This window comes from Loxodonta africana, chromosome 10 (genome assembly GCF_030014295.1).
Source record: "Loxodonta africana isolate mLoxAfr1 chromosome 10, mLoxAfr1.hap2, whole genome shotgun sequence".
Lineage (NCBI taxonomy): Eukaryota > Metazoa > Chordata > Mammalia > Proboscidea > Elephantidae > Loxodonta > Loxodonta africana.
Window position 1 is genome coordinate 35,796,527 of NC_087351.1, and position 22,987 is coordinate 35,819,513.

The window sequence follows — 22,987 nt, forward strand, 5'->3', positions numbered from 1 at the left end:
TTTATATTTGGGAAATAAGATTTACATGGAGGAAGCTCATCTAGAACACAGTTTCTCAGTGTCGGCACTGTTGACGTTGGGTACTGGGCAATTTTTTGTTGAAGGGGGTCATCCTGTCCATTGTAGGATATTTAGCAGCATCACTGGCTTTACTCACTAGATACCAGTAGTGAGCACACCCTCCAAAAAAAATGTCCCCTGAGGACTGAGTACCTTGGAAACCCTGGTGGTGTAGTGGTTAAGAGCTACGGCTGCTAACTAAAAGGTCAGCTTTTCAAATTCACCAGGTGCTCTTTGGAAATCCTATGGGGCAATTCCACTCCATCCATAGGGTCATTGTGAGTCAGAATTGACATAACAGCAACAGGTTTTTTGGTTTTAGTCTAGAAATTTAAGAGACAGGAATTTAGATGCCAACTACACAAGCTCAAATACTAGCTCTGCCATTTGCTGTGTGACTTTGGGCTTGTTCTCTATACCTCAGTTTTCCCATATGTAAAATGGAGATAATAACAATAGTCCCAAAGGATTATTGTGAGGATTAAATGTGTTATGTTTCTTAGAACAGTGCCTGGCCACATGCGATTATCAACTATCATACTGTGAAAACAAGCATGGATATAGTATAATATGGAATGCAAGATTTATGTGGATTAAAAACAGGGCACAAAAAATGTCTTAAGCTTTAGCAAAGGGCTCTTCTGGGCTACCCACAGACATCCAGTGGTTCATGTACATGGCCCTCTGCTCTTGGGGGTCCTTTGATAAAAATCTGAAAAATATTGTGAATGTTTACTATCTCTCTTTCCCTTATAATCTTAATTAATTCTAGGATGGTTTTTATATTTCTTTGGTACTTTATACTTAAAATCTACCTCCTAAGTGAAATTTCACTTTTTAGAGGGAAGAAACTATCCGTTAAGCATTTTCTTTCAGGGGCCAGTAGATTGTGCCACCTGAATCTCACCGATGGGCTGTTCTCCCTAGTCATCACGTGCAAATTGGGTTGGTCAAGGTCTGTTGGATTGGGCAAGCGTACTACGAAACTACAACTTGGTGTCACAGCAGGCCCGTGAGGGAAATTCTTCTCAATCCAGTATGGAAGGTGTAAGCAAAATCACGTTGACTAGATTTCTGTGACTTCTCAGACTTGTTTCCTTTCAAGGCTTAAACAAAACTACTCTCGGGAAAGCAAAAGCAGACCTTTCCATGGACCAACACTTTACAATACTACAAGCAAAGGGCACAGAAGAGGAGAATTCAGATTTCTCTTGCATGGACCTGTACAGGAAGGAATAGGATGTGATGACAAGGGATCCAACAAGGTAAAACGTCAGGAATACCTACTCTATGTGAGGCCCAAGCTGAAAGCAAAAAGCAAATTTATATTACTATCTACTCCTTCTTGGATGTCTTGTTTTCCCTGCTCTTTTGACTGTTTATTTTTGCGTCGATTCCAGTTACCTCTATATAAACACTTCCGTGATGAAGCAATCATCTCCCTTAGTGCTTCATTTTCTCCTACATTCTACTGCACCACTGTTTGTGGGAGTTCATTGTATGAGACACGACAGGGAAGAAAAAAGGCACAGGTCCATATACTTTGACACTGCCAACGGACCAGTCCAGCATGCTCTGGAGCTGCCGGCCACTCCCCTCCTCACCCTTGCCACCCCTCAGCTCAAGCTGCTTCTCTTGGGACCTGGAAGTGGAGAAATGCAGGACAGTTAGTACCTCAGTCAAGGTGAGGGCAGCAGAGGGAAGCACGCTGGCATCTACTCCATGGCACGGGCACATAGGCCTCATTCACCTGGCCCTCCTGCCAACAAAGCCCCAGCCCTCTCTGCAGGCTACTCCACAGCCCTGGGGTAAGGGGGGGACCTGAAGACAACTCCCCACAGTCAGCACCAGGACTGGGGAGCTATGTGGGTGATCCTCCTGGCCCCCAACTTTCCTACCTCTGCTGACACCACAGTGCCTGGCACATGGACAGAGAACCACTCACTCATGTGACTCTGTTCTCAGTTTCAACATCTCAAGAATGGGGACGATAACATCATCTCCCTCACAGAGCAGTAGTGAGGATGAATTGTAGGTGAGGCCCTTAGCACAGGACCTGTTGGAATGAATGAATGAAATTCCTCATTGACAATGACTAGTTTAACCTCCAGGTTTCTCTAGTGCTGGTCACCCAGACGACCTTCTCTCCATTTGTGTAACAGATGAACTCAAATGAACAGAAAAGAGCTAGCATTTGTTTTGGGACAGAGGAGAGTCCTGTGAAGTTTTTGTGGACTCATCAAATGTCATAACGAGAGGTTCTTTACTGTTTACAGATAAAGAAAGCAAGACACACCTTTCCCCCAGAGCATCACTTTAGCTTGCTGCCTGCCCTGAAGAAACAGAGAAAAGGTAATGATGTCTTCCCAGGAGGAGGATTAGTGGCTATTCACAGTCCTCCAGGTCCCCTGTGATCACACATCTGCTCCCTTGCTGCCACCACTGGTCTCTACAAACAAGTTGGCTATGCTGATAATCTTCTTGGCTCAAATTCCTGCTCCTACATATGTACCCAATGCCAAAAAGAATGTATTCTCTTGCCAAGCAAAGTTTCTGGCTGTCCCCACCTAAACTGGCTGCTCCAGCAGCACTGTCTGGGCCTCTTCATCCGGAACGTGTGCTGGGGCCGCCTGTGCCCAGAACAGCAGTAGCGAAGGCACGTGGGCCAGGCCCAGGGCAGGTGGTCCCACGGAAAGACCCAGACTGAGACCTACATTCTCCTATCAGGTGTTGGCCTCCACAAGGGCCGGAATGATGACTATTACCCACAATTAGGAAGAGCCTGGTACATAAGAGCCAGCCAACAAATGTCCGTTGAACACTTGGTACCTAAGATAGGTACCGATGTTATCCCAATTTTACAGAGAAGGAAACTGAGGCACATACAGGTTAATTGCTTAAAGTCACACAGCCACAGCCCCTGCTTAGGCAATTCAAACTCTGATTCCATTGTCCATCTTAATATGCTCACGAAATATTTTCTTGTTCTTTCAAAGAATGACCAAGACTTCCCAAGTCGATGATAGCTACTTTTCTTCGGCTTCCTTTAGCCATCACAAGGGAAAATAATCCCCAAGGATATGGTGGTGGTAGAAAGATATGAGGGAGGCATGTTGGGGCAGAGGAGACAAGGAAACAATGGCCTGGACTTCACATTGATGAATGGCTTTAGTTTAGACTTTTGATGAGATGCATTAATAGGACTGTAAAAAAGACTTTAATCCTGTTTTTTTTAAACTTGGGTCACATTATCAAATCATTACCCTCATAGAAGATTTTAGTTTGTATTTATGGCATTTTAAAATAAATTCTTGTAGTTACATCAATCATCGTTGTATTACGGGGTTAAGGAACCCTGGTGGAGCAATAGCGGAAGGCTTAACTGCTAATTGGAAGGTTGGCAGTTTGAACCCTCCCAGAGGCTCCTTGGGAGAAAAGACCTAGCCACCTGATTTCAGCCTTGGAAACTCTATGGGGCAGTTCAACTCTGTCCTATAGGGTCACTATGAGTTGGACAGTGCAAAACAACATTACGGCAGTTAAAAGGGTTAATTTATGATTAGAAATATCTTAAACTTATTGGAGTTTAATTCATCGAGAGTTTCAACAAGTGTATGTCACTGGGGCCTCTCTTGCCACCTGGGATGTCTTGACTGCACACCTCCCTGCTGACACCTGCCATTCCACTGAGGACTGTCCCCAGGGTGGAGATGGGGTGAGGACAGTAGGATGGAAGACAGCTGAAATTGGTATTAAAATCTTGGTATATTCCATATCCCCCTGATCCCAAGAGGCTGTTCTCTTCATTAACTTGAATTCAGGCAATGTGTGTGTCAACTTTCTACAGCAATAATTCAGACCCTTGTCCTCACACTACCAGGGACTTCTGTTTCAATGAGATAGTTGAGTGATGTGGGTGAGCATAGGAGGAGGTCTTTATTTAGGATCCAAACCTTTTACAAAGCATGCCTTTCTTACTACCAGTTCCCAAAGTTACAAAAAGTAGAGAAGAAATCATTGTCAGTGGGTTGGCTGGCAACGGTAAAGAGATTTGAACATCCTTAACAATCTGAAACAATGATCATTCCTATGAGACACAACTCATCCAGGAATACTCAACACAGAGCAGGTTACAGAATTGTCAGTACGGGGGGAAAAAAGGAAAGAAAGAAAAACAAGGCCTGGAGAAGTGCCGTAATATAGGAACCTCTGAGTGAACCTAAAACAGGGAGAGAGAAGTGATCCCAGGAAATGGAATTCACAGGCTGCCATTATGAAATCAACGCATTTGAGAAAGCTGCCTCCTCACCAAGGAAAGCAAGAGATTCAAATTCTCCTCCCTTGGCACCAGCTACGGTTCAGGTTGTCCCAGGCAACCTGAATTAACCTCGTACCAACGTGTGTCCCTGTCTCTCCTGGCTTGACAATGCTCAGTCCCCCCACAAGTAAACCAACTGTCTCTGTGCACATCTTCTTTGAGCCACTTCTGTAGCCCACCTGCCTGGTACCCTTTGGCACTGATAATGCTGAGAAATTAACTGTGGGCTCTTTTCTCCCCAAACAGCTGAAAAACAAACTCTTTGCTGATTGCTGCCTGCCCAGATGCAAACAACAAACTAAGACTGTCTCCCACAGTCACCTTAGATAAATAACCCTGCAAACAAGCATGTGGGGGTCCTGAGGGGAGGCCCCACTACCAGACAGCCACACAAAGTGTGGCAAAGACTAAGAAGATCCCATTCCCCTTCTTAAAAGGAGGGGAAACTGAGGCCAGGAGCTAACAGGGACCTGCCTTGGTTCACACAGCTGCTTAGTGACTCAGCCAAAAAAAAAAAGAACTCAATTGTCTTGACCTTTAGGTGGTGCCTTCCACTATCGTATCCCCCCTCCCTAAACCAAACATAATTCTAGGGTCCCCAGTGTGAGGGATTAATTACCCTGTCAGTAGTAATAGTGTAGTAACAGTGGTAGTAATAATAGCAATGGCGTAACATTAAGAAGAAAACAATTGGGAAATTTTGGAAACGTTTATTATTTTTTTCTCTTCTGCACCTCAAAGCCAAGTTCCTTGAGGTCAGCATGGAGGGAGAACTAAAAAGTAAAGTAATTTAAAGTTCTTTAAAGCTGGGGAGAGAGAGGAGAGAAGGAAGCTCGCTTCCTCCAGCAGCGGTACTCACCAGCGCCCCTGTCTCAGGTAATGGACTGAAGAAGACACCCAGGTAAAACGCAGCACGCTTGGTATACATAGCGCAGGTGTTGCGCAAAGAGGCAGGTAGCAGCTGCTGTCATCACGCCTCTCACACATTCCAGGACGGCCTGCCGCCGCCGCCGCCGCCGTCGCCATCACCAGGGCACTGCCTACCTGCCAGCTTAATGAGGCCATCGTGGCCTCGCCTGCTGCCTGCTGTGTGTCCCGCCCAGAGGAGTGCCTCAGACCGTCTCCAGTCGCCCTAAGGGCAGCAAAAGTCCTTCCGCCCGGTGGAGCCATTCCCGCCTTGGCCCGCGGCTGGCGCGCGCCGTCCCACCCCCTTCCAGCTCTGGCCACGGAAAGCCCAGCAAGCGGAGGACGCTTTGGGCTCCAGGTCTGTCCCCTGCTTTCTCGTCCCCAAGAACCTAAAAGTCCTAGTCTAGCTCCTCTGAGGCTGAAGAGGCCAGGGACTTTGAGAGAGAGAGGCCACTTGGGAACTCTTTCCCAAACAAAGGCAGGATTGTTTGGCCTTATCAGTCTTTGGAAGTGCTTTCTGTCCTGGTCGCCTGGGCTCTAACAAGTTAGAGACTTGGCAAGCTTGGTCTGTATCTGAATGGCTGAGGAAGGGGCTAAGGGTGGTGTCACCCTGAGAATGGCCCCCTCATGGGCCCTTATTTCACTGTCCTGCTCTGCCTGGTGTATTCCCTGTTTCCTCATACCCTTTCTCCATCCTGTCTGACCTGGGGAGAGCACATCATGATGCTTATAAAAACGGCTATCCAGTTATGTGTTGGGCACTGCAAGATAAAGCATTCAATATGTCCATAGTAAGGGATGTTTGTCTCGAATTCACATACAAAACCCTTCCCTGAGGCTCAGAGTAGCTCCCTTTCCAGCTGAGGGGTTGTTGGAGGGGTTAGGGTGCATGACACAGGGTCTTACTCTAAAACTCATGCATGCCCTTTGCCACTGCGGCGCTTTCTGGTTTTATAGCTGAGGAAAATAAGGCTTAGTGACAAGGAAATCATGGAAAGCAATACCATTTATAAAAAAAAAAAAAATTAAGAATAAATCTAACCAGAAATATAAAGGGTCTGTATAAAGCAAACTACAAAGCAGTACTCCAAGAAATCAAGAGACCTACGTAAATGAAAAACATACAATGCTCTCGGATGGGTAAACTCAACATTGTGAGAATGTCAGTTCTACCCAAAGCAATCTACAAATACAAGTGCAATCCAAATACCAAGAGCATTCTTTAACAAGATGGGAAAACTAATTGTCAACTTTATATGGAAAGGAAACAAACCCCAGGTAATAAAGCATTATTGAAAACAAACAAAATTGGAGGCCTTGCACGATCTGACCTCAGAACCTGCTATGCAGCTATGGTAGTCGGGACAACTTGGTACTGGTACAATGACAGACACATTGACCAATGGAACAGAGCTGAGAATCCAGATGTAAATCCATCTACCTACTGCCATTTGATCTTTCACAGAGCCCCAAAGTCCATTAAACGGGGAGAAGACAGTCTTTTTTTTAACATGGCTTAGAACAGGTGCACCGTAGTCTTCCAGATGATATCTTTGTCTTATAACACTTTAAAAAAGCCCTTTACAGCAGATTTGCCCAATACAATGTGTCTTTTGGCTTCTTGACTGCTGCTTCCATAGGTATTGATTGTGGATCCAAGTAAAATGAAATCTTTGACAACTTCAATCTTTTCTCCATTTATCATGATGTTGCTTATTGGTCCAGTTGTGAGGATTTTTGTTTTCTTTACATTGAGGTGTAATTTATCAGGAGGGATCAGTCCATGGAGAAGGACGCCATGCTTGGCAAAGTAGGAGGCCAGTGAAAAATAGAAAGACCCTCAACAAGATGGACTGACACAGTGGCTGCAAAAATGGGCTCAGGCATAACAACAATTGTGAGGATGGCACAGTATTGGGCAGTGTTTTGTTCTGTTGTACATAGAGTCTCTATGAGTCAGAATCGACTTGACAGTGCCTAATAACAACAGTCCTTACTGAAGGCTGTAGTTCTTTGATTGTCATCAGTAAGTGCATAAACAATGTGAAGAACTCAAAGGGAAAAATGTTCCCAAGAAACCTGAGCTTCCAGACTAAGACGGACTAAGAAGGACCTAGTGGTCTACTTCTGGGGGAAAAAAAAAAAAAGTTAGTGAACACCTTACAAATAGCAGTGAAACATTGTCTGATAAAATGCTGGAAGATGAGTATTTCAGGTTGGAAGGCACTCAAAACAGACTGGGAAGATATGCAGACGATACAACCTTGCTTGCTGGAAGTGAAGAGGACTTGAAGCACTTATTGGGATGCGTATGCTAAAGGCAGATCATTTCCTATTAACATGTGTCTGAAGTATATTTAACCCAAATAAAGGCTGAGGTCTCTCATCTCTGGAGGAAGAAAATGAGTACTAGGGACAAAAATGGTCATGCTACAAAACAGCCATTCTGCACACAGGAGCCAGGATCCCATCTCAGTGTTAGCAGCACAGCTTCCAACCCAAATCACACTCTGTAGACCATCCAGCCTCTGAACATCCCAGTCTTCTATATAACAGGCAGTGCCCATCCTCTGGGTTCTGTGAGCACAAAGATGCTTAGAGATTTTCTCTTTAAGCAGTGATTGAAGGGTGCACAGAGGCTGCACAACACTCCCAATCCTAAATGGCATCAGCCACAGTCTCTGAGAACACTAGGAAAGTATGTGGAAATTTTCTGGAGCGAAAAGACTGTACTGACAGCTGCTCACTGTTTGAAAGGTGAGGAGCAATGACTGGGTTCTTGTTTTCCTGGAAACCCTAACGCCATTTCCAAGACATAGCTCAGCACGGTCCCTCAGTCCATTGGGACCTATGAGCACATCAAGGTACCTTCTGTTCATCTCCAGCCTGGGGGAATGAGTGTTGGTTAGATTATTGGGATTTGTGGACTGGGGACTGGGTGGTAGGTGAGGCTGCTAAAAGACCAGGCCTAGGTCACTGCTGCAGAGAGAAGGTAATACGGTCCATATTTGGACTGAGGTGTTGGAGGAAAGAAGTGAGGCACAACTTCTGCCCATTTTCCTCTTCCAAATTTGACTCTGCCACAGGCCTGCCTTGGGTTGGAACATCAATATCTTTATCTAATGCTGAGTTGAAGTTCCTATGACTCTCTGTATTGAGTGTTTCTTTGCAGAAATATGACTGCCACCCTGGGAGCTTACAATATCAAGAAAGTTAAAAACATGCAGCAAGTTATCCTGTGCTTCAAGCCTTCCCTCACCCAGAGTTTAGCAGAGTTTCAAATTTCAAAGACATCATGTTACTGAAGGTATCCTCTTGTCTCCATTTGGGCACACTCTCACAGGGTACTGGGGAGCCTCAGCTCATTCAGAGTCTCAGATTCCTCTCCCATTTCCATTTGACTGTTCTACTGGTCCCAGTGCAATAGAAGGGGATGGGGGGGCACTAAGAACAAGGAAGGAACAGGTAACCTCTTTCCTAGCTCAGAGCCCTGCTGGCAGAACATGATGGGAATTACCATTTCTCACCTTCTCTGACCAGCTGGAATACAATGCTCAACTGAACATAGCTGTGCAGACTAGTACCCTACCCAGGGTGAGGCCAGAGCTGGCGTGCAGTGTGGCAGCCTGGGGAATAACAGATAATGGCTGGTTGTCAGCCACACTCCAGGAAGTAGACCTGGAAGTGCAGAACAAGCAACAGTGCAAGCAAATCATCTAACACTATGACGAAGCCACCCAACTGTGTGGGGAACCCTCTGTACACTAAGAATATGGTAGTGGTAAAGAGACAAGCATCTTTCCTGCCTTGCTCCACAGAGTGATTATAAAGCACCATGGTCAGGAATTCCCTGGCCAGGAAGATACGTTACAGCAGGATTCACCATGGATGCCACCCAGGCATCTTCATCCAGCTCATTTCTGGTCCTTCCTTCATGGGAGAACAAGAGTAAAGTCTGGGACTGGGTTGAACTGAAGAGAGGACTCAGGGCAGAGACTCACTCTGCTTAGGGATCCCAGAGGTATGGTCTCTGCCCACCTTTCTCACTAAGAGCCAAAGTGAATGGTGATTCTTAAGCCCCTACCTCCTTTGAACACCCAGACCCTGAGCAGGAGGACATGGGAACCAGGAGGGGGAAAAAAAAAAAGCCAGAAGGGGGAAACAAGAGGGATCTGGGATGAGACTCTTCCCTTCTCTGTTCACAGGGTGACATCGAGGTCCTTTGGTGTGTAACAATGTGGCCCAGGGCATTGTCTGCCATGCATGTGAGAATAAACTTTCTAAGTTCTTTACAAGAATCTCAAGCTTTGGTCCCTGGTTACACAGAATAATGAATGTGTTGTAGCATAACTAAGTGACTAGACCCTGGATTCTGAAGCAAGTTCTACATTTATGTTTTAGGGGCTGTCAGGCTCATAATAAAGATCATTTCCTAGTGTGAATGACCTACCTTATGTGTCTTCTTTGAACATATTCACTCATACTCTTCTGTGCCTCAGGCAGGCTCTGATTGCATATTCTCCACTCTCTTCTCTGATCCTCCTGTTTAACAATTCATGAACTCTACCACAAGCCAAAACTCAAATCTGTATACTGTCCCCGACCTGTCAACATCTGTAATGTCAGATTCCTCGGTCTGACCCAATCAGGTGATTTAGTGTCCCCAGGAACTTGCTGCATGAGGCTTTCAACGATGGTCTTTTCTCCTTAAACCCACCCCCCAACACTCATCTGTCAGTTTGTCATTCTATGGGGGCTTGTGTGTTGCTGTGATGCTGGATCCTATGTCACTGGTATATCAAATACCAGCAGAGTCACCCATGGTGGACAGGTTTCAGCTGAGCTTTCAGACTAAGACAGACTAGGAAAAGGGACTTGGTAATATACTTCTAAAGAAAAAATTGGCCAGTGGAAAGGTTATGAATGTCAGCAGAACATTGCCTGGTATAGTGCCAGAAGATAAGCCTCTCAGGTTGCAAGACACTCAAAATATGTCTGAGAAAGACCTGCATCCTCAAAATAGACTTGACCTTAATGACGTGGATGAAGTAAAGCTTCCAGGATCTTCATTTGCTGATGTGATACCACTGAAAATGAGCAGAAACAGCTGCAAACACCATTGATAACTGGAGCATGGCATGTACAAAGTATGGACCCAGGAAAATGGGAAGTTGTCAAAAATGAAATGGAATGCATAAAGATTGAAATCCTAGACATTAGTGAGCTGATAAGGACTGGTATTGGCCATTTTGAATCACTTAATCATATGGCATACCATGCTGGGAATAACAAATTGGAGAGGAATGGTGTCACATTAATTATCTAAAAGGACAGTTCAAGATCTATTCTAAAGTGCAATGCTGTCAGTGATAGAATAGTATTCATACGCCTACAAGGAAGACCAGTTAATACAACTGTTATTTAGATTTATGCAGCTACCACTAATGCCAAAGATGAAGTAATTGAATATCTTTACTAACTTCTGCAGTCTGAAATGGATCAATATGTAGCAGAGATGCCTTGATAATTCTTGGTGTTTGGAATGGGGAAATTGGAAACAAAGGAGAAGGGTTGGTAGTTGAAAAATATGGCTTCAGTGATAGAAATGACCCCAGAGATCTCATGTTAGAATTTCACAAAACCAACAACTTATTTATTGCAAATAGCTTCATTCAACAACATAAATGTTGACTATGCACTTGGACTTCACCAAGTGGAATACACAGGAATCAAACTGACTACATCTGTGGAAAGAGACAATGGAGAAGCTCAACATCATCAGTCAGAACAAAGCCAGGGGTTAACTCTGGAACAGACCATCAATTCCTCATATTCAAGTTGAAGGTGAAGAATATTAAAACAAGTTCACAAGAGCCAAATTACAACCTTGAGTATATCCCACCCGAATTTGGAGACCATCCCAAGAACAGATTTGACAAATTGAACATAAATTACCAAAGACCAGACGAGTTGTGGGATGACATCAAGTGTCCTTCAGGCATATATGAAAAAAGCAAAAGGTCATTAAAATGACAGGAAATAAAGAAAAGCCCAGAGAGGCGGGACCAACATGGTGCTGTAGACAGAAGCACCACACCACCCCTCTATAGCAAAAAAACCCTGAAAACTAAGTAAAACAAATGTCAATCCTGGGTCCCTGAGCATCAGATGAAGAGATAAAGAACTTAACCAAGCACCAAATGGAATAAGAAACTGACAGAGAACAGAGAGCAAGGAGAGATACAAGCAGAGGTCCCCTATCAGCTAACAGAGCACGGATTCACCATCTTGGACTCCTGTTGGAGACAGGAGAACAGGAAAGCAGCTGCGTGGAGCTCCCAGCAGGAGACAGGGGACCTGGTAACCAGTGATGTACGCTTTCCCATGCCCCACCCTTCTTCCCCCGCTAGACCTCTGCCTCTGCCTTGCTGGCTGTGGTTACTTGACCGGCTAGGAGGCACTGGCTTCGTGCCACTTGGATTTGCCCTCACTACACCGCCTGCTCCTTCAGTGCTACTTCTTTGTTACTGGTGCTTTTTTTGGCTTCTTTTGGTTTCTTCCCTGCATCTCACCTCATCTGCCTCCTTTCTCTCGAACGCCTGGCTCCATGTACCATCTTTGCTTCTTCTTGACAGGCTGTGAAGTGCCACTAGGCTGGGGAACAGCCTCCCTAGTCTGTGCCACTACATTGGTGGGATCTAAGGGGTCTCTTTTGTTTTGTTTTGTTTGTTTTCTTTTTCTTTTCACAATTTGGGAGCCCCTTTTTTTAGCCAGGCTGTACTGTAGGGTTTGGGAGCCACTTCCTAGGTCTGCACAAACACACTGGTTGGATCCCTGGGGGCTTTTCTTTCTTTTTTATTATTTTTTCTTTTCTATTTCCCTCTTTGTCTTTCTTCATTTCTCAGTCTCTCATCTCTCTCTGTTTTCCTTCCCTTTCTGACTCCTGAATACCTGGTGCTGTGTGCCATCTCCACCTCTTCTAGATGGGCTGTGCTCCAAGTCCTGGGAGCCACTTCCCCAGTCACTTGTGGGATCCTTGGGGGTATTTCATTCTTTTAATTTTTATTTATATATATTTTTTTCTCTCTCTCTTTTTCCTTTTTGTTTTTCTCCATTTCTCAGTTTTTTGTCTCTCCACTCCAACAGCAAGCTCCTTCAACACATTTTGTTTGCCTTGGCTTCTGTTTCTCTCTCCTCTCTCTCTTCTTTCTTATACCCATCTTGGCTCCACACAACCTTCCCCCTCCCTCATGCCAACCTGCACCATGTGCTGAACACCACACCCCTGGGCAGCACAGGCATGGCTACTAGAACCTGCCCTACACTGACCCCTGGCCCATCCTGTAAGCTCCCATATGAGATACAAACAACTATTCCCAGCCCCTCTCCTTCAGCTGGACCTGCCCTGCTGCACCATAACTGAGTGACTTTCCCTGCCCATTGGACAAGGAGGTGAAAATTATTGTACTCACAGACAAGCAAACAACAAAGAACCCACAGTCTGCCTGCTTAGAAGTAAACAAATAAAAAAAAAGCAGGATGAAGCAATCTACAGTCATTAAATGAAAGAAATAACTACTGAATGTCCCGAAGATAGCAGACAGTATCAAAACATATATATATACAAAAAACAAACAAACAAAAGAAACCAAAACAGGACAGGATGGTTCCAGTAGGCGTCCAAAATAAAATACCAGATGACTTTCCAGTAGAAGAAAAGGCACTAGAACTACCTGGTAAGGAATTCAAATCTCTAATATTCAGAGATATCCAAGAGTTGAAGCAAAAAAGGGGGAAAAATGAGGGAAAAATCAACAAATTCATGGAAAAGGCAGGGAAATTCAAGGAAAAAATACAGAACAAAAAAAAAAAAAAAGAAAGAAAGAATTCAGGAAAATAATACAGGAACAAAATGCCAAAATAAATTCACAGCTAGAAATCATACAAAAACAATAACTAGAAATCCAAGAAGTAACAAGATTTCAGAAAAGGACAGGTCTGAGGAGCAGGTTTGAAACAATGGAAGACAAGATCAGCAAAATTGAACACAAACGCTTGGATACAATCTTGCTTGAGGAAAAATCAGAAAAAAGAATGAAGAAAAATGAAGAAACCCTGAGAATTATGTGGGGTACAATCAAAAGCAAAAATTTGTTAGTAATCTGAGTTCCAGAACAGGGAGAAAATGGAAAACACAGAGATGATCATTGAAGAAATTCTGATAGAAAACTTCACTACTGTCATAAAAGATGAAAAGCTGACCCTCCAAGAAGCTCAATGAACACCATAAGATAGACCCCAAAAGAAAATCACCAAGGCATATCATAATCACACTCACTAAAACCAAAGACAAAGAAAGAATCATGAGAGCAGCTTGAGAAAAACAAAAAGTCATATACAAAGGAGAAACAATAAGACTAAGCACTAATTACTTGGCAGAAACCATGCAGAGAAGAAGGCAATGGGTTGACATATATAAAAACTTGAAAGAAAAAAAATGTCAACCAAGAATAATATATCCTGCAAAACTCTTGTTCAAATATGGTGGTGAAATTAGGACATTCCCAGATAACCAGAAATTAAGAGGATATGTAAAAACCAAACCAACCTTACAAGAATCATTAAACGGAGTCCTTCAGTTTGAGAACAAACAACAGCAGACCACAGCCTGAACCTAGGATGAAAGATCACCACAGCCAGATACCAACGTATGAAATGAACCCTCAAGGACTATTCAAATCCAGAGGATTTACAACAGGGAACTGAAGAGGCTAATCTATAAATGACAACATCAGAACAATAAAAGAGGGAATAAATGGTGTAGGTATAGAACTTTCTAATGGAGAGAAAGACAAAGCAATACCAAGTAATAATAGACTGGATCAAACCTAGGAAGACAAGAGTAAAGTTCAAGGTAACCACAAAGAAAGTTAACAAACCTACTCATCGAAATAAAGAAAAACGTGAAGTCTCAGTAAAAACAAAATCTACAAAAACAAAAGAAATGAAAAAAATCATAAACAAAAGGAATTCAGTACAGGGGAGTAAGAGAAACAAAATGTCTGCAGTACAAAAAAAAATCACTAAAAATGATAATGACTGCAATAAACTCGCAAAAACAAAAAAACAAACACATTGCACTCAAGTTGATTCTGACACATAATGACCCTATAGGACAGAGTAGAACTGCCCCATAGAGTTTCCAGGGAGCATCTGATGGATTTGAACTGCTGACCTTTTGGTCAGCAGCCGTAGATCTTAACCGTGACGCCATCAGGATTTCCAGTAATCTCACAGCTATCGATAATTACACTGAATGTAAATGGCCTAAATGCACCCATAAAGAGATGGAGAGTGACAGAATAGGTAAAACAAACAAACAAAAAAACAGGATCCATCAATATGCTGTTTACAAGAGACATACCTTAGAAACAAAGATGTAAATTTATTAAAAATCAAAGAATGGAAAAAAATATAAATATCAAGAAACTGCTACCAAAAAAAGAGCAGAAGCAGAAATACTAATCTCAGATAAAATAGACTTTAAAACAAAATTCACCATTAAAGACAAAAAAGGGATGATCCATCATGAAGACATAACCATAATAAACATCTACACCACCAATGACGGGACTCTGAAATACGTAAAACAACCTCCAACAGCACTGAAAAGAGAAATGGACCATTCCACAGCAATAGTAGGAGACTTCAACATACCACTCTCGGTAAAGGACAGAACAACCAGAAAGAAACTCAAAAAAGCTAAAGGGCACAATCAGCCAACTTGACCTCATAGACATATATAGAACACTCCACCTGACAGATGCAAACTACACATTCTTTTCCAATGCACATGGAATGTTCTCCAGAATAGACTACATCTTAGGCCACAGAGCAACCCTCAACAAAATTCAAATCATTGAGGTAATACAAAGTGTCTGCTCTGGCCACAACACCATCAAACATCAAAGTAGAAACTAACAAAAGGAAGAGGAAAAAAAAAAAATCAATTACATGGAAACTGAGTAACATTCTTGCTTACAAATCACTGGGTAATAGAAGAAATCAGAGACAGAATTAAAAAATTCCTAGAATCAAATGAGAATGAAAACACATCATACCAAAACCTTTGGGAAAAAGCAAATGCATTGCTCAGAGGCCAGTTTATAGCAATAGATACACACATCAAAAAAGAAGAAAGGGACAAAGTAAACATTAGCTACACAACTCAAACACATAGAAAGAACAGCAAAAGAAGCCCACAGCCACCAGAAGAAAGGAAATTTAATACAGATCAGAGCAGAAATAAATGAAATAGAGAATAGAAAAACGATAGAAAGAATCAACAAAACGAAAAGTTCGTTCTTTGAAAAGATCAACAAAATCAACAAATCACTGGCCAAATTGACAAAAGAAAAACAGGAGAGGAAGCAAATAACCCAAATAAGAAACGAAATGGGGGACATTACAACAGACCCAACTGAAATAAAAATGATCATAACAGAGTATTATGAAAAACTATACTCCCTCAAATCTGAAAACCTAGAGGAAATGGGCAAATTTCTAGAAACACATTACCTACCCAAACTAACTCAAAATGATGTTGAAAATCTAAATAATCCCATAACAAGAGAAGAGATTGAAAAGGTAATAAAAACAAACTCTTAACAACAACAACAGATCCTGGCCCAGATGGCTTCACTAGGGAAGTCTACCAAACATTCAGACAAGAGCTTACACCAATACTAACCAAACTATTCCAGAACATAAAAAACAAAGTGATACTTTTGAATTCATTCTATGAAGCCAGCATAACCCTGATACCAAAACCAGGCAAAGACAACACACACAAAAAAAAAAAAAAAAGAGAGAGAGAATTACAGACCAATATCTCTCATGAATACAGATGCAAAAATTCTGGCCAATAGAATTCAGCATCATATCAAAAAAATAATACACCATGACCAAGTAGGATTCATAAAAAGTATGCAAGAATGATTCAACATTAGAAAATCAATCAATATAATCCATCAAATAAATAAAAGGAAAGAAAAAAAATAACATGGTCATCTCAATTGATGCAGAAAAGGCATTCAACAAAGTCCAATACCCTTTCCTCATAAAAACTCTCAATAAAATAGCTATAGAAGGGAAATTTCTCAACATAATAAAAGGCATCTCTACAAAACAAACAGCCAACATCATTCTTAATGGAGAGAGGCTGAAAACATTCCCCTTGAGAACAGAAACAAGCCAAGGATGCCCTTTATCACCACTCCTATTTAAACTTGTGCTGGAAGTCCTAGCTAGAGAAATAAGGCAAGAAAAAGAAATAAAGGGAATTCATTGGTAATGAAGAAGTTAAACTGTTCCTATTTGCTGATGATATGATACTACATGTAGGAAACCCAAAAGACTCCACGAAAAAACTACTGAAACTAATAGATTCAGTAGAATAGTGAGATACGATATAAACACAAAAATCAGTTGAATTCCTATACACCAATAAAGAGAATAATGAAAAGGAAATCAAGAAAACAATACTTTTTATAATAGCCCCTAAAAAAATAAAACACTTGGGAATAAATCTAACCAGGGTTCTAAAAGATCTGTACAAAGAAAACTAGGACCCACTGCTACAAGAAACCAAATGGAAAAACACACCATTCTCATGGATAGGTAGACTCAACATTGTGGAAAGGACAATTCTACCCAAAGCAATTTACAAATACAATGCAATCCCAATCCAAATATCAACAACATTCTTTAAAGAGATGGAAAAACTAATTATTAACTTTATATGGAAATGGAAGAAGCCATGGATAAATACAGTGCTATTGAAGAAGAAAAATAAAGTAGGAGGACTTGTACTACCTGACTTCAGAACCTACTATACAGCTACAGTAGTCAAAACAGCCTGGGACTGGTGCAAATACAGATACATTGACCAAAGGAACACAATACAGAACCCAGGTGTAAATCCGTCCACCTACTGTCGCCTGACCTTCCACACGGGCCCAAAGTCCACCAAATGTGCAAAAGACTTTCTTTTTAACTAACGGTGCTGGCAAAACTGGATGTCCATCTGTAAAAAAATGAAACAAGACCCATTCCTCACACTGTACACAAAAATCAATCAAAATGGATGAAAGACCTAAACATAAAATAAAAAAATAAAAACATCATAGAAGAAAAAATAGGATCAATTCTAGAGGCCCTAATACATGGCATTAACAGGATACAAACCATAACTAACAACACATAAACTCCAGAAGATGAGCTAGATAACTGGGTTCTTCTAAAAATTGAAAACTTATGCTCATCAAAAGACTGCACCAAAAGAATAAAAAGAGAACCTAGTGACCGAGAAAAAATATTTGGCTATTACAAATCACACAAGGGTCTATTCTCTAAAACCTACAGGAAAATCCAACACCTCTACAACAAAAAGACAAATAATCCATTTAAATCTGAGCAAAGGAAATGAACAGACATTTCACACACACACAAAAAGACATTCAAGCAGCTAGCAGACACATGAGGAAATGCTCAAGATCACCAGCCATTAGAAAAATGAAAATCAAAACCATAATGAGATACTATCTCACTCTGGCATTACTAGCATGAAAAAAAAAAAAAAAAAGGAAAAACAGGAAATAACAAATGTTGGAGAGCTGTGGAGAGATTGGAACACATATGGACTGATGGTGGGAATTGAAAATGATACAGCCATTTTAGAAAATGATATAGCGCTTCTTTAAAAAGCTAGAAATAGAAATCCATATGACCCAATAAATCAACTTCTAGAATATATCCTAGAGAAACAAGAGTCATCACAAGAACAGACACATGCACACCCATGTTCATTGCAGAATTGTTCACAGTTCCAAAGATGGAAACAACCTATATGCTCATCCACAGGTTAATGGATAAACTAATTATGGTGCATACACACAGTGGAGTACTACGCAGTGATGAACAATGATGAATCTGGGAAGCATCTCACAACATGGTGAATCTGGAGAGCTTTTATGCTGAGTGAATTAAGTCAATCACAAAAGGAAAAATAGTGTACAAGACCACTACTATAAAAACTCATGAAAATGTTTACACACAAAAAGAAACAAGCTTTGATAGGAGAGGAGGAATGAGGATTGAAAAATACTAAATAGACAATAGATAAGTGGTAACGTTGGTGAGGAAACCCTGGTGGCGTAGTGGTTAAGTGTTACGGCTGCTAACCAAAGGGTTGGCAGTTCAAATCCGCCAGGCGCTCCTTGGAAACTCTATGGGGCAGTTCTATTCTGTCCCATAGGGTTGCTATGGGTCAGAATTGACTCGATGCACTGGGTTTGGTTTGGTTTTTTGGTTAACGTTGGTGAAGTGTAAGACAGCACACGGTACTGGGGAAGCCAGCACAACTGTACAAGACAAGGTCATGGAACCTCCCTAGACACATCCAAACTCCCTGAAGGACCCGATTGCTGGCTGAGGGCTGTGGGGACCATGGTCTCAGTGACCATCTAGCTCAATTGACATAACATAGTTTATGAAGAAAATGTTCTACATTCTCCTTTGGTGAGTGGTAGCATCTGGGGTCTTAAAAGCCTATGAGCAGCCATCTAAGATACTCCACTGGTCTCATCCCTTTGAGAGCAAGGAAGAATGAAGAAAACTAAAGGTACAAGGGAAAGATTCGTCCAAACCACTAACGGAACAAAACTACCATGGCTTCTGCCAGACCAAGTCCAGTACAATTAGATGGTGCCAGGCTACCACCACTGACTGCTCTGACAAGGATCACAATTAAGGGTCCCAGACAGAGCTGGAGAAAAATGTAAGACAAAATTCTAACTCACAAAAAAAAGACCAGACTTACTGGCCTGAGAGAGACTGGAGAAACCCTGAGAATATGCCCCCCAGACACCATTTTAGTTCAGTTCGTTGTAGCTGTTAGGTGGCATGGAGTTTTCCTAGAGACCCTACATACAATAGAATAAAACACCACCTGGTCCTGTGTTAACTTCACAATCATTGCTATGTTTGAGCTCATTGTTGTAGTCACCGTGTCAAACCATCTCAGTGGGGGCATTCCCGTTTTTCACTGACCCTATACTTTACCAAGCATGATGTCCTCCTCTGGGGACTGATCCCTCCTGATAACATGTCCAAAGTACAGGAGAACAAGTTTCACCATCCTCACTTCTAAGGAGCATTCTGGCTATACTTTCTAAACAGATTTGTTTATTTTTCTGACAGGTTCTCTGAAGGTGCTATTTTTTCCTATGTATCCTTGGAAAGATGCCCACATTGTATATGATTAGGGCTCAATAACTCTGGGGACTTTTCCTCTGGGGTGCAGAGAAGTCAAACTTCTAGTACAGAAAAGCCAAGACTCACTCTTGCCCAGACAAGGCCTTTCTGGCATAACATTGAGGGTAGCAGGGGACAATCCTGGTGCCAGATTCATAAAAACTTTCTGCTGATATTATTTCAGTGTTGAGTAGTGAGAAACAGCATCCCACACCCTCCTGTGGACACCTACAGGGTTGCATCCCCTGCTACAGGCCTACAGCTCGGAGGCTACCTGTACTCCAAGTCACCCAGGTCCCAGAGCAGCATGTGGGAGGTCCATCCCAAAGCAGGACTGGGCAGGACTGAGAAGAGGACAGAGGATAGGGCTGTGGATGCCTGTCCTTTCCCCAAAAGACAGCAAGACAGCACTGATTTTGAGATCAGGAAGGAGACTTGAAACCAATAGGATTAGATTGCAAACTGCCTTGATTCAGCCCAGTCTCCACAGACACTGCAGTTCTGACTCTCTCCAAACAACAGAGATGCCTAGAGGTAGAACATCCTAAAGGCCGGTAGCTGTCTTCCAAATTTCTTGGCAAAGATGAGTGAGTGCCTCCAGTGCTGCATTCATTTGTTGAAACAACTCAACTGGTATTCCATCAATTTCTGGAACCCTTGTTTTTAGCCAGTACCTTCAGTGCAGCTTGGACCTCTTCCTTCAGTACTATCGATTCTTGATCACATGCTACCTCATGAAATGGCTGAACATTGATCAATTCTTTTTAATACACTGACTCTGTGTATACCTTGCACCTTCTTTTGATGCTTCCCTCAGCATTTAATACTTTCCGCATAGAATCCTTCAGTATTGCAACTCGAGGCTTGAATTTTTTCTTCAGTTCTTTCACCTTAAGAAATGGTAAGGATGTTCTTCCCTTTTTTGTTTTCTATCTCCATATATTTGCACATTTCATTGTAATACATACTTTGCTTTCTTGAGAAGCCCTTTGAAATCTGTTCATGTCTTACTTCATCATTTCTTCTGTTCACTTTAGCTGCTCTATCTTTCAGTGTCTCTTCTGACATTCATTATGATCTTTTTTTTCTTTTCTGTCTTTTTAATGTACGATGTCCTTGATATCACTCCACAACTCATCTGGTCTTCAGTTGTTAGTATATAATGTGTCAAATCTATTCTTCAGATGGTCTCTCAATTCAGGTGGGATATACTCAAGGCCATACTTTGGCCTTTGTGGACTTGTTCAAATTTTCTTCAAATTCTGCTTGAACTTGCATATGAACAATTGATGGTCAGTTCTGCAGTTAGCCTCTGGCTTTGTTCTGACTGATCATTAGTGAGAACAAGGAGCCAGTGATGGTTGAGATTATGTGTCAATTTGGCTAGGCCTTGATTCTCAATATTGTATGACTGTTCTCCATTTCATGTGTTTTAAATCCTAGCCTGTACATAAAAACCCAAACCAGACCCACTGCCGTGGAGTCAATTCCGACTCATAGCGACCCAATAGGACAGAGTAGAACTGCCCCATAGAGTTTCCAAGGAGTGCCTAGTGAATTTGAACTGCCAACGTCTTGGTTAGGAGGTGTAGCACTTAACCACTATGCCACCAGAGTTTTCAGCCTTTACATACTAATGTACATATTAATGAAGCATATTAGTGTGGGTGTTGAGCCACAGCCTTGCAGGAATTATGCCTTTCCCTGGGGTGTGGCCTGCATCCAAGGTATATATATGCATGCCTTGACAAGGCTGTTTCTCTCTGCATCTGGATCCAGCCTCCAGTTTGTGATCATCTGGCCTCCAGTTCTTCAGACTTGAGTTAGAGACTTGCAATCTGACCAGTCAATTCTGGGATTTCCTGGCCTCTGCAGCACCCTGGGCCTGTGGCTTATCGTCTGACCAGATTCATCATCTTCCACAGCCTTGTAAGCCAGAAGCGTGTGGTCTGACCTGCCAGTTTGGGTTTGTCAGTCTCTGGAGCCACATGTAGCATTGTGGGTCAGGAGCAGTCTAAGCCTGACCCGTGGATTTAGAACTTTCCAGCCTCCACGAATGCATGAGTCATTTCCTAGATATGGTTTGTGAGTTCTGTGAGAAGTTGCAGTGAATTATGTAACTCAAAGATGGGAGGAAGAGTACTGTGGGGAGGGGGATTAGTTAGTGTCAGAGATGATGGAGTTGTACAGCAGTCTGGAAAACTTGGACATTTGGAACGTCTTTAACCTCTGCCTCATAAGAACCAGCTTTGTGCTGATTCTTATAAAGAAATAATTCATTTCATGGGACAGTGAAAAATGCTGAGCTGAGGGGGTGGAGCCAAGATGGTGGAATAGACAGATGCTTCCAGCAAGCCCTCTTACAACAAAGAGCTGAAAAAACAAGTGAAATGAGTATATTTATGACAAGCTAGGAGCCCTGAACATCAAAGGCAAGCTTAGAAAATGAACTGAGGGCCGGGGGAGAGAAAGACGGTTCAGAAGCAGAGAAGAGTTACTGGACTTGAATCACTGGGAGCCACCAGGCACCATTCCTGGGAGCAGTGGCAGTGGGCTGGTACTAGAATTCGGCCACAGTTTCCTCAGGGAGGAGCAGCCAGCCACACAGCCTACTCACATCTCCAGAACCAGAGAAAAATGGTGCTCTCGGCAAAAGCTAAGTACTTGCATATAATTTACTGTGCCCCTCCCCCACCCCCCGCTCCCAAGCCAGTTTCAGCAGCTGATTTCACTGGGCCTGAGATAGGCCCTGTTGAGCACCAAGAACTATCCTCCCAGCCTTGGAGAAGGAATAAATTTGCAATTGGGGAAAAAGAAATTTGCCAGCTCCAATAACCGGGGGAGCTCAGGACAGAAGTGGCTCCTGTCCAGGCATAAACAGTCTGTGGACTTTGAGAACCTTTCCCCTCTGCATGGACCTGGATGGGCCTATTTCAGGAGAATAGGCTCTTGTTGGCAGACTCCAACCATTTCAGCGGTGGGGCAGAGAGGTCAGTGTTTGATGTTTGACATTGCTTTGTCTTTTAAACAGGGTCCTCACCTACCCACAACAGGGGCCGAAGGACTGGTGCCTCCTTTCAGGTCACGCAGCCACCCACGCCAGGGGTCCAAGGATAACTGGTTCCTCCAAGTCCTTACAACCAAAAATATTGGGTGCCCATGGTCTGTCTGCAGAACCCACTCACCTGTACGCTCTAGGGAACAGGGACATCCTTTCCTCAGAGGCACGTGGGGGGTGATTCTCAGCCCTCTGCCTTGTTCAGAGTGTGACCCCCTGCTGCAACCAGATACTGGTACCTACACCAATCAAGCCTGCCCCCTAAGACTTTAGGATAGAGCATGTTCTACACACTTGATAATCATCTACCTAGACACCTGAGCTGAATTCAT

General features: G+C 42.7%; 1 protein-coding gene across 1 annotated transcript in view; it reads right to left on the reverse strand.

Moving 5' to 3' along the window:
• The window catches only part of LOC100676938 (sodium-dependent phosphate transport protein 2B-like), a 40,523-nt gene extending 34,975 nt beyond the window's left edge, over positions 1-5,548 (reverse strand). Inside the window, exons 1-2 of the mRNA XM_003421010.3 lie at positions 5,238-5,548; positions 1,603-1,702 (exon numbers count right to left, since the gene is read on the reverse strand). Coding sequence (XP_003421058.2) covers positions 1,603-1,702; positions 5,238-5,548 — 411 coding nt within the window. The remainder of the gene's footprint in view (positions 1-1,602; positions 1,703-5,237) is intronic.
• Between the last annotated feature and the right edge of the window lie 17,439 nt (positions 5,549-22,987).